The sequence below is a fragment of the Electrophorus electricus genome, chromosome 3 (assembly GCF_013358815.1).
Source record: "Electrophorus electricus isolate fEleEle1 chromosome 3, fEleEle1.pri, whole genome shotgun sequence".
NCBI classification, from domain to species: domain Eukaryota; kingdom Metazoa; phylum Chordata; class Actinopteri; order Gymnotiformes; family Gymnotidae; genus Electrophorus; species Electrophorus electricus.
Genome location: NC_049537.1, coordinates 9,139,604 through 9,153,706, shown reverse-complemented (window position 1 = coordinate 9,153,706; position 14,103 = coordinate 9,139,604). Strand labels below are relative to the sequence as shown.

Below are 14,103 nucleotides of genomic sequence, written 5' to 3'. Positions count from 1 at the left end.
TTTTATCCAAAGCAACTTAGTAATGACTGAGTACAACGTGAGCAATTGAGGGTTAAGGGCCTTGCTCAGGGGCCCCAACAGTGGCAACCTGGCAGTGGTGAGGCTTCATTGAAAGCAACCTTCCAATTACAAGTCAAGTACCTTAACCACTGAGCTATCACTGCCCCAGAAACCAGCTGTGTGCAGGAGGAAACACTTAAAAGATCTCACTGGTTCAGATAGCCATTTCTAGACTCTACCTTGTGGTCAAGGCAGCAAAGTAGAGAGCACTAGCACAGGTCTAGTGCATTCAGCATCTTCACTGTGAATGTGATGGCAATTTCCAATATTTTAGTTTCTCTCCACAAACAACTAAAGAGAAAGAAAACCAGAAATCTTGCAGGGAGACACCTACTGAATCATGCTGCCTTAGGACAGCCAAATGACACTAACCCTATCAACCAGCATGTTTATTCAAACACAATGAGGTTTCAGAAGTTGCAGATTCAGGCTGTGGAAATTAAGGAATGAAGCATGTTTTCCAAAAGCCAGATTTTTTTTAACCATTTAAAGAGGAAGAGCTGTAGCCTATACATATTTATTTAAGCATGTTAGAGCAGACTGCCTTACGTTCTTATCCACTGAATTATGCAATAGCTAAAAAAAAAACATATCAAAAATCAAAAGACTTTTGTACACTCCTGTATTTAGAAAACTATTTTGCATTTAGAGCAAACATTGTCCTCATGAATAAATGCACATCACAAACAGATTAAACTGTTTTACAAAAGAACATTGTTTAATGATAATTATAAAATTAACAAAAAGAAATACAACTTTTCCCTCATGGCCAACTTATTTACAGTCCAGCAAGCAGTCCCAGCGAGCCATTGGCAGTGTACATGCTGCCATCTGTTGGATTGGAGCAACTTGGAGCAACCAAATTTAAAGTAATGTTAAGAGCACAGCTCCATCAGTCATCAATTGTGGGTAACCAAAATGCCTGTGGAAAAGAGAAGTGAGGTTAGAATGGGTTTTTTTTTAAGCAAACACAAATACTGTTGCATTTAGTAGTTAGTTGCCTAGTATGAACTTGTTTTGTACTGCATATATGTATTTCAGGGAATGACCTGTGCTGAAAACACACACACCATTACATTTGAATTTAGCCTGCCTTACATAACAAGAAGAGCTACCTACAAGATAAAAAAACAAACAAACAAAACTTAACAGTAATAATAAACAATCCATTAGGCACAAATCTATCTACTCAAACTATGGTATTTGCATCAAAGCTAACTAAGTAGTCTTTGTAGGAAAGCCACTGAGTGTACACCAAAGACCATCATTCAAGCTATGTGTGATGTATCCGTGCAATCACCATGTTAGAACAGGCACTGGCAAAGGTCATGAACTTGGGGTTAAACTGTAGGCAGGTGACGGGCCCTGTATGCTTCCCATCCAGCACTGCTACCTTCATTCCACTCTCAGCATTCCACACGTGGATCTTCCCATCCTCTGAACCTAGAGAACCAAGCTGCACTCAGAGCTCTGCCGCAAGGCAATGGCCAACTAATGTTTTTCCAGACAGACCTGTTGCTTTCTCAAACTAGGTAACTGCTGAAGATATTCTCCAGGCTTTTATATATTACAGATGGTAAAAGGTTTTCATCTTACCAATCATGACAAACTGCGAGTCTGGGGTGAAGGAAGCTTCCAGAATCACACCTTTGCTGTTGTTGTAGCCCTGCAGAGCAGAATAACAAAAGAATGTGACTTCAAGACAATGACAAAAACCATTGCCTTACATAACACAGGCAAGACATTTCCTGCAGTCCTCACCACTTTGAGTTAGATAAAGCAGCTTTGCATGGAAAAAGAGCATGAAGTAAAATGAGGAATTAAGGAACACAAGGAATTAAGGTACAGCTGTCATCTAGGGCTACACGCACACATGAGTCCTTCAGGTTCTCTCCAACTGTACTACAACTGACTGAATCCTGCCTCTAGTGCATTGTTTTCTCGCAAAACTTTAGCTGTTATGAACACACTGCAGGCAAGGAGGTGATATGTTCTCTTTGTCCATCTTCGATCGATTGTTAAGTAGAGCTAAAAGGGTTGCAAGTCATTAAGTATTTCCAACAATAAGGTTTCCAATGCAGTTATTCACTTTCCATCTCCATGTCCTTTAGACATAAAAGGAATGTTACTTGTATTATTAAGACACCATGATCTGATCCCCAACTCTGTTGAAGATACTTTCAGAGGACCAGTCTGGTTCCTATTCCCCAGAAGAGAATAGCAACATGAAGCACTAGAGCCTTTAGGGATTTGATATTCATAAATTCTATGTATTGCTAATTAATGGAATATTGTTAATACGCATTTATTAACTTTGCAAATACTTAGATAATGTGCAATCTGGCATGATGTAACAGCAAGCAGAAAAAATTTAATTAAAAAAACAAACATATGCTCTACTCCAATGTGGGTAAATTTATATGGAGTCCTGGGGTAATTGCCTATTAGTGGTGGTGTTCTCCTTCAGAGAACATTTCAGCCCAAAAGACCTTGTGATTTTTTTTTTTTGTTATTGTTGTAACCCAGCACTCATCTGGAAATTTTAGTCCTGCCCAGATACATATGTCCATGAATTTCCATGTAGATGCTACCTGCCCCAGATAAATACTTTCCAAATTGGGAGGGGGGACATGGGTGTTATAGTAAGTAAACTAAATAAAAATAAAGAAAAAGCACTTACAAATTATGTTTATGTTTTCAAATCAGAGCTGTATCCTTGTTTCACCCCAAACAAAAATAAAGCATCTCTTTCTACTCCACTGCCTCTTCAACTGCTTGGATGTCACATTGACAACAAAGCGTAATCATATGAACATGTGTTGCAAAGATTGGAGCTTGTAGAAAATACGACCCATTAAAAACTTGCTGCACCTGTGGTAATTTTATTGCTGTCTAGATGCAAGATATTTATCACTGAAGAGATATGTAAAAAAAAATGTTTTATTACAGACCCCCCCCTGAAACTAATCCAAACCAAATATGGCTAGTCAGCTAAACAAATGACTTCAAGAATTAACCACACTCTCACCCCAAAGGAATGCAGCACAGCTCCTTTGAAAGCATCAAGCAGTCTGAGTGTTCCTCCATTGCTGGAGACCAGAATGAGTTTCCCATCATTGCTGAATTTGAGGCCAGTCCACTCACATGTGCGTTCATACTGCAATTTGAATGTAGCAAAGGGACCCTACAGAAGACAATGAAAGATTACTTTTCCATATGCATTAAACATGCCAATGATTATATATTGCAAACATTATGAACAGATATAGCTAACTGAACTGTACACCATTAGCAATCACAAGGACTGGCTGACCTTTGACAGAGTTTATATATTCCTCTTAATTTTCTTAATGCCCAATGAGGAATTTTTGAAAATCTGAATAGTGCTCCCCGTACAGATTAAAAAAAAAACAAAAAAACAAAACAATGACCCAAGGAAGGGATACACGTGGGCCTCCAAAATCAAGTTTGTAAAATTATGAAGCAATATTTAAAGCTTAATGTCTTAGCTTTATTATTTTTGCCGTTTGTAAATAAAAAACAAAAAAAACCAACAACATTCCCTCATCTAAATATGACGTCAAGGACTGATGTTCAGTTTAGTTGAATTTACCACTTACTTTGTCAAAAGAACGCAGGTCATAGAGTTTGACCATCTCAGAGTTGACTCCTGCAGCAAATATCAAGCCCTCAGGATCAAACGAGCATACTGGTTTTCCCTGCAGATGCATTAGGCCCTGTGACCACAAGAGGATTCTCATCAGGCTGATGGAAGAGCTGGAATCATAATATTGGACAACAACGACAGTGCATAAACTCAGAGCACAAGAGACATCACCTGGCAGTTGGGGGAGCGAAGGTCCCATAGCCGAATAGTTTTATCCAGGGAGCCAGAGATGAAGGTGTCGTCAACCGGCGACATGGAAAGTGCAACGACCCTGTGAAATTATAATTCAATATGGTCCATATGGTCAGAAATGACAAACACAAATGTCAACACAATCTCTGGGTTTCGAAAGTCCAAATGTAGCTAGTCCCCCCTCCCCCCAAACAAAATCACTGTAAATGTAGCAATCTGGTAACTCAAATTTATTTGCGTTATTGAGCACTGTTAACATTTCAAGCTTCCAACCTCTTAGCTCACAGATCACATTAGTTTAAAACCATATTTTTCAGATTCCTTACCTTTTATTGTGCCCCGGAAAGTAACGAATGTACTTATTGTCATGTAGAGACAGGTACCGTATAGTGTCTGCATTAATACATAAAGTGAGAAGACAATCCTGGATTATAAACCAATCCAGCAAAGCATTTCAAATACTTTTATATGGGAAATACTGTTTTTTTGTTTTGTTTTTTTAAAAAAAGGCTTCACAAAATTATTTGTGATTGCATTTTAAAGTCAGGTGATGGCAAGCTCTAATGGAGCCCAATAAAAACTACTTTTGAGCCAGCATCAAAGTTCCTGTTGGTGTGGATATCCAGGTAGAGCTTTAGATGAGTGAGCACCAGCCTGGGCAAGGCAGTAGTCTGTACAGTTAGCTCCTTGAAAGGGTAGAATCACAGACCCTCAAACTGTACAAACAACTACCTCAAGCCAGAGTGGGCACAGCCTGGTAGCCCTGAATAAGAATTGGGTAGAGTATTCAGAGAGGGTGATAAAACGCGTATTAGTACTACACATTGAATTTCCAGCCAAACATGACTGACAGATCTATAATTTATAACCATCAAACTGACACTATGAACAACGTTAAATAACATGGAAGGAATGCAGCTTACAAGCACAGCTCAATAACAAACAGGTGTCTCATTATGGGAGGCGCTATAACATGGCTACAGCATGCACGTCAAGATACAAACAGAACTAGACATGACTTGAGCTTTCAAAGAGACATACCATCAATCTTGTTGGAGCTGTAGACGACTGTATTGGCAGCATGCGTGTACCTGATGAGATCCACTCCATACTTTTTACTGTAGAGGGTCCGCTTGGGTCTGTGTTGCAAACAATTTAGTGGGACAAAAGAAACAGGACCATTGTAGTTATCTAGTAAAACAATAAAATTGAATGCAGGCTTTTCTTCAAGGTATCCAAAAACTTAAAAGGGTCTTTAAATTAACCGCGAAAACTGCAATAGATTTGCCCTTTAAATGTTTCTTTCCTAAGTGAATGACGCATAGAATTCCTAGAAATAACCAATACAGACAGGCGATATACGCCGTAATTATTAGCTAGTTGAGTAAGGGAGCATTTAGCTAGCGTTAGCAACATAAATAGCTAGGAGTTCCATTACGGACATTTCTAAACCGATGTCCACCGAAATGTTGACTTAGCTGTTAGCTACATATTTGGTAACTCCAGGGTTCGCATAACTCGATTAATTTACCCCGATATAGTAGGTTAGATAGCTAGATTTCGACTAGCTAGCTAGTTGAGGCCGAGGCTTTCGGGCCTCAATGCGTCGTGCTTAGCGAATACCACACAAGCAGCGGCAGTTCAGAGAGCAGAGAACGTCGCCCACCTCCCGTTACGCTATCGAGTATTCGCCGAGAAGCCCGACAGCTACTAACTAAAATATCGAAATACTGCTTACTCACTTTCCTTCCTGGCAGTCATACAAAACAATCGAGTCATCATCGCTGCTTGATATCACCGTCTCGCCGTTTGAACTGAAGTCAAAGCAATTTATTTTGTCCGAATTTTCTCGGAAAACCTTAGCAACCCTGAAACTCCGCAACACATTGTCCGTGAGCTTCATGGCGGTGGCCTTGCTTTGTGCCTGGCCAGGCGCAGGCTACTTTATCACCACAAAGTCAAATAGGCCGGAGTCGATTTAGGTGATGATATAGACTAGTTTTATGTACTTAAAAGCTTCGTAAATTAAAGTCTATTTAAATATTTAACTCATCTAAAGAAGAAAACTCGCCTGCACAATTTTTGCCAACGGAAGGTGCCGCCTCCCGGTGAAGTTAGAAATTCTGCCGAATGGCCGTTACGGGCACAACCTAGCTTCAAAATAAAAGGCCAAGCACAAGTCACATTAAAAATGCCCATAAGTTTAAAATAAGGGTATGACTCGTTTATCATTTTGTTTGGCACACAATACAATATTCCATTATGCTAATGAAGGAAACCCAGTAAGCTGCTTAGAATGGATATGATAATTAATGCTTGTGAGCCATAGGTTTAGAATGTTACATCAGTTTTCTAAATATTGCATAACTGCATTTGTCTGTATGCTTAATAACAATTTTCCACATCTGTATATTTGTAATGTGGAGTGAATTGGACCTCTTGTTTGCTGTCATGGCATCTCATGTTATTTTCCCATTTCTATTCATGCAAACACTAAGGTTTTCTGAACAGGGACGGACGCATAACGGATAACTATTATTAGGATTCAGTTCAAGTTCTCTCTTACATGATAAATTCTACGCCTAGACATCATATTAACATCACCATTATTAAACCACAACCAAAACTCAAATAACAAACTCCAAGACGCTCAGTGGAGGCAGTAGAACAGGAGAGTGGAGAAATAGGTGTAATGCTTCTAGAAGCTCAGCACAGTAAAGTATTATATTACTTAGACTAAATATAGCAGTATTTTGCAAAAAAAAAAAAAAAGTTTTAGAAGAAAAACTAGCACTTGTTTACTGTGTACCAAAAACTTCATAATGTCAAGCTTAGATCCAAAGGTGAGTTCAGGAAATCTTTTCAAATCTAACTAAAATGCATGTATGTTGTAGATTATGTACTACTACATTAGAAGCAACTTACTTGCATGTCAGATGATTGTGATTTACAGATTTGTTAAGTTGCACCTCAATAGCAAAACTATGTTTTCTAAAGGGGAAAGTTTGCACTGTGGGAGAAATGTACATATTCACAGTGGATTTGAGTGCATTCTCACCAGAGCAAGTAATTGTAACCTCTTCAAATAACCTCATTCAAGTTTCTGCTGAGAAGGTAAGCAAAATAATGCTATTACATCTAGACAACCTAGGAAGCCAGTGAGGATGAAACCTTGATGTAGCTTTGTAGTGTATTTAAGAACATTTGGGGGACTGTGGGAAATAAACGCTCCAGTCATTCCAACAAAGAATGTTCTTTATATCTTTACACCCTCACATTTTCCAGATTCATGTTTGTTTTTTTTTCTGGAACAGTCAGTTTTACCTAATTGTTTCTGTTGACCAGCTTGCACCAGATGGCACAATCATGGATATATTTTCACACAAATGTCAGTTTCCAGCAGATGTGGACCCCATGTCAGTGACATCATCCCTGGGGAAAAGTGGTGCATTAACAGTTACTGCTTGCAAACACAAGGCATAGAATCAGGCAATGAATTGTTCCAGTACAGGACTGTACACTTACTGCAAAGGTCACTATAGCTTCCAGACAGATATGTTTTGTTTTGCTTCTTTTAAGTACAACTAATTGATTAGTGTCTCATTGTGACTGATGTATATTGCAGGATAAAACAGCATTTCTCAATCATTTTCTTAACAAAAATGTATTTAAAAAGTAATATGTAGATTGCCTAATGCACTACAATTAATTAAATAACAATTTGATTATTTTGTGGTGAAATAGCTGTTGTTTTGAATATGCAACCATGTTATTAAGTTTATTTTATACATATTTAGGAGGAATCAGTAAGCTTCTGAAACTAATGCTTACATTGTTGTTGCTGTTGAATTAAAATAAATAAATGATATTATATTTTCAATATATCTTTTAATAAGGAGAAATGGTTGAATGAGTTGAGGTAGCTTTATTGTTTAGAGTGCTTCGTCAGCTATTAAACTTATTTCCAACATACCTGATCTTGGTGCTTGGTTAAGATTAATCCTGGACCAATCCATTCAAGCTCATATTGAACAGAATCATTTTCATTAGATAATTACAATGCACAAAGTAATTTAGTCAAATGTTTACTCCATACATAGAAGAAGTGTAAAGTTTTAATTTAGAAAAGCACTTACAGCTGTTCAAGTAGTAAGTATGTACATAGCTATACATATAAGAGTCAAGGGCTTTAACAAGACCTTTGAGATTGTTATTTGAGTTGAGTTCACACCAAGTCTTTTGTGTCTCACACAAAGTAAAACAACATGACTAACTCTAAGCATGACTGACTAAGCTGAGGTCATACAATGACCTCTGGGCCTATATCTTGAGATTAAGAAGGTGGGGATAGGGAGTTAGAAGCATGTGCACAGTCCTGGTGCCATAGGTTTTCTGCCAAGGCATTTAATAAGGGTGCGATCTCACCCATCCCACTGCTCACATCACCTCCCACACGGAAGACGGGCACACCCCACACCTCCTGAAATGCTGTGATCTCACTCTCTGTCACATCTGTGTGCATAAACAAGTCAAATCTCTATGGTTAAGGTCTATGCTCTGAATTCAAAGCACATCTATCATGATCTATTATTGATTTTTGGAATAAAGATCACTGCTTCCAATGTCTTGGCACTCAGCTGAAATATCATTTAAATAACCTCTGCCCCAAATATCACATTCTACATGAGAATGAATTCCAACAATCTTATTTCAACACCACAATATTCTTAAAACCTGGACCACAAAAGTGGGTCAAACACAGATCATGTCAATTAAATTTCAGCTCTGACTAAAGGATACTTGGTGCCAACCACCAATCTGACAACTCTGTCTGAGGGGTCTGTGAGCCGAGGCATCTGATTTGAGATGTCCTCAAAAGAGCCGTGGTCAGTGAAGGAGAACAGAAGGAGAATGGCATCCGCCTGTTCCTCGCAGGACTGCAAAAAAATCAATGACAATTCAGGGTGAAAAAATAAAGGAGGTGCATTTGGGAAAGTATGTGGTAGAAAGATGCCGTTACCGGTAGCATGTGGTCAAATCTGCACATGACATTTTCTCCACAGTCCCAGAGCTGGAAATGGAAGAAGAGCACACGACCACTCTCCCTTAGCTTCACAGGCCAAAACACCACAGACGTCTCCATGCCTGTGGGGTTAGAGACCCTGTTTGTTTAGTCCCAATTTTTGTAGGTCTAAAATGAGAGCCATATGTTCTTTTCATAATTCCGAGTATCTAATAACTACTAAATAGTAGACACAATAATGTATACCGTAACAGTAGCCTAATTTTGCTTTCTGTGGATTAAGTTATTGTGCAGAAGCTCAATACCAGAATAACCTGTCCAGTATAACTGTATAAAATTCGAAGGGCATTTACCTGTTGTTTCATAGTGTACGTTTGGAATCTCAAGACCAGTCAGCCGAGCAGCAAGAGCAGTTTTCCCCACTCCACTTTTACCCGAGATGAAAACCTTGTACCGAACGGTGTCTGCTTTCAAATTAGGTGGCATCACTGGAGCTTCCAAGAGGCCTGATATGAAATATGCAAAGAAAATGTTTGACTAAAACAATAATAACAAACTGTCAACACTTACACTCACTAGCTACCACTAGGTGGGAATTTAGAGCCTATAGCCTGCATGCTACCTAGCTATGTTAGACATTGTTGAATTGATCAGTTTCTGATCATTAGTAGCCGGATATATATTTAAGTGACAGTCCACTTCAGCCCTGTCAAATGTGAAAACACCCATAACTAAGATGTGTCCCGTGGCAGCGGCACAAAACCCATTGCAACTGTTACTGGGGCTGTGAAAGGTCCACCACCCACACAATATATCAATATAGCTGCTTTGTAAAATGTAGGTGCTTCTAATAAATGGGTGGCGGCAAAGGTCTCTTCTTAATTCAAACTTCCCAGCGTGTTATGACACATGATCAATTTTGCCTTTCAATTACCACTCGAAAAATACAAGCAAACCAACTAGAATCTGATCTTATTAGTCTCCGGTCTACGTAACGCTTGATAAACCTAGGGGCCAGCAGAAGACTGCGGGGCTTGGTATCCATAGAGATGAAAACATACCAAATTTTCGACGTTTTTTCTTGTACAATATCTTGTTGAAATATTCTCTGCTTTCTGGACTGCGATGCCAGTCCGTTACAAATATAGATCCAGGAGGTACAGTTGGCATTTAATCTCTTTGCTAAATTAACTGGTAGAACAAACTAAGATACCAATTTAGCCGGAACGCCTCATGACGCTATTTCACAGTAGTGAAGCGAGCCGCCGTGCACACTTTTCCAAATATCAAAATAAAAGCGCAACCTACTCAGTGGCATACAAAAGTAACAAGAATATTGCAGAATTATGAATATTAGCTATGACATGTTCGTTAAAGTCCTTCTATTCTTTTTAATGAAAATATTAAAAAGAAATGAAATGAAAATATTACAGGTAATAACATGTAACAGTACATTCAGTTACTTAGATACCTATCAGGAATCTGTTAAGGGTACAAGACATATTAATCACTTTATAAGAAATAAAATGTGAAACTTTCAAAAAGTAAACAAACACAAACAACCAATGCATTTGTACAGTTATATTTATTGAGAGGCCACAGCTCTTGCATATTACAACTGTTGGCTTTTTATAAGGCAAACCCAAGAATGAATCCACCAGCTAACTGACACAGAAAAAAAAAAGCTTTTGGAGAAGGTGGAACCCACAGGCATGCAGTGATGGCTCAGAATGCAATGTACAGCTTTGTATTTACAAAACAATAGTGAGACCCCCCCCAGAAATGGCACATATCTCTGGCTACAGAAGTAATAACAGAAAACAATATCTTTAATAGAACCAAAACAAACAAAAAAAACCCCCAAAAAACAAAAAAACAAAACAAGATATCTCTTTTCTTTGTAAAAGTTAAACTGAACAAAAATATATTTTGTGGTCATTACTGACATCCAAATAAAAAGACGTCTCTAATAATATATCAAAATGGAGCTAAGAGAATATTGCCTTTCTAGAATACCAATTAATTTTCATTTTGAGATGAATGTGAAACAATGTGTTGTTGGTGAGGTGCAACATAAAAGCCTCATTAGAGTCACAGAACCTCAGCACAAATAAGATAAAAAAGGAAGAAAAACAAAAAACTAAAACATACATTTTTATGAGAATGTGCAGACACAGAGGACATTGACAGTTAACAGCTTTTAACTTAAATACATATGTTCATTTTTAGTTTTGAAGCAGTTGGCATCCACTTTGAAAACAGACAATACAAAGAAAAGGATCCATACACTCATCTTCACAACAATGTACCATTAATGTATGTAAGAATACGTCAAAGAAGCGCCATATATGCTATCGCATTGGACAGGGACACACCTAATAATCTCACTCGACATTGTCAAACAAATGGTACTCCATATTGCTTAGGAACAATTAGAAATAAATTCCCAAGTAGCATCAGTCCAAATATCTGTGTTAGTTTTTTTCTTTACTATATCATTGCACAGCTAAATTTGTCAATCACATTCTTGTAACTCTTAAAGTTTCTTTTTACTCAGTATAATTACTAGATATTTTCTTGACTTTAGCTCTGTTTGTGGGCAATTCGAGCTGATGGGAAGGGGTGTCCTAGAGTGACTAACTGGAATTATCAGAGTTGGTACATGCATCTTCTGTTACCAAGCTAAGTTGGGATAGGGTAGGGTGGTGCTGATGGGCCAGGTTTCAGGTGGCAGGGGTGGGGCACCAGGTGGGTTGGTGCCCTAATCATCCTCCTCATCCTCTTCATCACTGTCCTTCATGGAAATGCCCTGCATGCCGCCCTCTCTGACGGAAGCAGTGGCCTCTTCTAATGTGAGGCGGTTCCGTACTGTTTCATACATCTTGCTGTTCAGTGTTGAGTCAAGAACACCTTGCAGCCTAAAGTCTCGATATTTTTTCTATAAGTACAAATGAAAGTCAAATACTGCTGAGCTTGCTCAGTCATGTAATATCTTACACATCTACACAAACCAACATACTATAATATCATTATAGTATAATATAATACTATTATATATTATAGTATATTATGTTATATTATAGTATATTATATATTATAATACTATAACATCAAAGCTCCCAGCACACATAGTGGTTGTTTTACATTTCACTGTACACACTACCTTTACAATCCGGATGAGGATTTTGAGTTGGTAGACATGGAGCTGTTGGTCCATTCGGTCAGTGAGCCAGGTTCCCAGAAGATTCATGGTTGCTGTATACCATTGCTGCAATGCACACAAACACAACGTTCTCCAGCAACACACACCCACACACACGCACAAACAAACCCATGCAAGAGACCGGAATGTCTAGACGTACATATAAACGTAATTCTTCATTAATACGGCATACATACTTAGATATGGTCACACTAACATACTCACGATTGCTCACGTATCCCCACCCTTATTTCCCAAGATCATATACATATATACCCACAAACTCTCACACTTGCACATACACACGCACACACACAGACACATGCACACACGAAACACATACAATACATCCTTACACATGCAGAGACACATTCACAGGCACATCCACACACAGATTACATAGAATGCATAGCAACAAGACACAATCACACCCTCACTTAGCACTAGGTTAGTCAGGCAATATAAATTAATTTACAGAGCCAGCAATATGACCATCTGCAAAAAAGTACATAAATCATGCATTAATGAGTCGCATATTTAGAAACAAAACAAACACTTGAATCATATATTATTAACATATATATACAGCATAGTCTGGGAGCTAAAATGAACAAGTTAAGATTAGAATCCTGAAGATTTTTTAATTTCATAGGTAGGTCTAAATCCAGCAGATGTTAATTGTAGAGGCTTTGTTAATTGTAATGGCTTTTAATAGGTTAAAAATGACTGTAATACATTAAGTCTGGAATTTAGATTAAGTACTTTTTCCTTTGCCATTGTCTTAACAGAACTATGCTGAATGTGATAAACAAAACCTTGAAATAAAAACATTTATTCATGCTATCAACTGTGTAACGCAAATATTTTACAAACATCCCCAAATCCAACAAAACATTTTCAAGTCAAAGCAGCAAATTTCAGTATGATCATAACCAGAAAACTTTAAAAACAATATATAAAAGTGAGAGTGAGAGGAATCTGCAGGCAAAGAGTGCTTGTACTGTTATCTTAAAACATTTTTATGTCATCATTTCAAATATGAGTCTATGTGTCTATATCCAAGACAATATCTACTAGGAATTCCTGAAATCCAGTGTCAAACATGTTACTTATAGTTCAAAGAGAACAGCACATGTCTTGTGTAATGGATGATGTGGTAATTGCTTATAGAAAAATGAATTATCTTGTGAAGTGTCACTGAATATTTAAGCATTTTAATGTTTCTCCCCCCTTAAAAAGTATGAGTTATGTTCTACTCAAGACGTTAACTTGCTATCCACAACCTAAATTCTCTATTGCTTGGTTTGAATCTTAATAGTTAGTGCTGTTTTCCACTCAAAGACTTGTGTTTTTACAGCTGCATGTTGAAATTTTGAATTCACATTTTGCAATAATGAATTATTAAGATCAGAAATACTATTTTAAATACCCTTTCATATATAATGCAACTTTCCACTATTTTGCTGGTGTATCACCGAACTGGAACATGGTGAAAATTACATTATATTCTGTTTTTATAAATTACATATGATTTAAAGCACACTATAATGTAAAGTGAAAAGAGCTGGTAGCTATTTAAAACAACATGGAAATTTATGTGAAAAATTCCTAACTGCACCAACTTGTACTTCTAGTGAAATATTCTATTTCCAATAACTGTGACACCGCAAGATCCTTGCCAAAGCTGTCTGTTTCTTTCATTCAGTGAACAAGGACTGTGACTATGTTATGATTATGCTAATTAGATCTGTGATTAGTTAAGTTATATGTTGTTTGGTTATTTGGTTGGTGATTGGCTGATTGGTTATTTGGTTGGTGATTGGTGATTTGTTTTCTTGCATGTCCACTTCAAACAGTTGACTGGTCAGAGCGTGCAGTGCATGCAGAAGGAGCAGGTGAGTAGTAGGTGGGGCAGAGAGCTGTGTGTGTGTATGACGTGGGAACTGTAGGAGGTGGGTC

The 14,103-nt window shown here is 37.8% G+C and overlaps 3 protein-coding genes across 15 annotated transcripts in view; all 3 read right to left on the bottom strand.

The window, feature by feature from the left end:
• Positions 1 to 665: 665 nt before the first annotated feature.
• Positions 666 to 6,045, bottom strand: wdr82 (WD repeat domain 82). Its single transcript, XM_027007919.2, has 9 exons — positions 5,662 to 6,045; positions 4,961 to 5,058; positions 4,246 to 4,312; positions 3,899 to 3,998; positions 3,681 to 3,797; positions 3,089 to 3,244; positions 1,657 to 1,726; positions 1,361 to 1,503; positions 666 to 982 (listed from the first exon to the last, which is right to left on the bottom strand). Exons 1-9 carry the CDS (start codon positions 5,820 to 5,822, stop codon positions 953 to 955), a joined length of 942 nt encoding a protein of 313 aa, XP_026863720.1. The 5' UTR covers positions 5,823 to 6,045; the 3' UTR covers positions 666 to 952.
• Positions 6,046 to 7,181: 1,136 nt separating this feature from the next.
• On the bottom strand, positions 7,182 to 10,194 carry cplane2 (ciliogenesis and planar polarity effector 2). Of its 3 annotated transcripts, XM_035524708.1 has the most exons (7): positions 10,004 to 10,194; positions 9,296 to 9,448; positions 8,940 to 9,064; positions 8,720 to 8,856; positions 8,056 to 8,084; positions 7,893 to 7,940; positions 7,182 to 7,351 (listed from the first exon to the last, which is right to left on the bottom strand). In XM_035524708.1, the coding sequence occupies exons 1-6, from the start codon at positions 10,110 to 10,112 to the stop codon at positions 7,936 to 7,938; spliced, it is 558 nt and encodes a 185-aa protein (XP_035380601.1). In that variant the 5' UTR covers positions 10,113 to 10,194; the 3' UTR covers positions 7,182 to 7,351; positions 7,893 to 7,935. The 3 variants fall into 3 exon arrangements, with proteins under 3 accessions (XP_035380601.1, XP_026863678.1, XP_026863677.1); XM_027007877.2 differs by lacking the exon at positions 7,893 to 7,940 and having other exon boundaries at positions 7,183 to 7,351; XM_027007876.2 differs by lacking the exon at positions 7,182 to 7,351 and having other exon boundaries at positions 7,830 to 8,454.
• Positions 10,195 to 10,508: 314 nt separating this feature from the next.
• cadpsb (Ca2+-dependent activator protein for secretion b) overlaps positions 10,509 to 14,103 on the bottom strand; it is a 65,506-nt gene continuing 61,911 nt past the window's right edge. For all 11 annotated transcript variants that reach the window (XM_027007873.2, XM_027007874.2, XM_027007875.2 and 8 more), the window contains 2 exons: positions 12,106 to 12,210; positions 10,509 to 11,880 (listed from right to left, as the gene is read on the bottom strand). In XM_027007873.2, the coding sequence (XP_026863674.1) occupies positions 11,704 to 11,880; positions 12,106 to 12,210 (282 nt within the window). In that variant the 3' untranslated portion in view covers positions 10,509 to 11,703. The remainder of the gene's footprint in view (positions 11,881 to 12,105; positions 12,211 to 14,103) is intronic.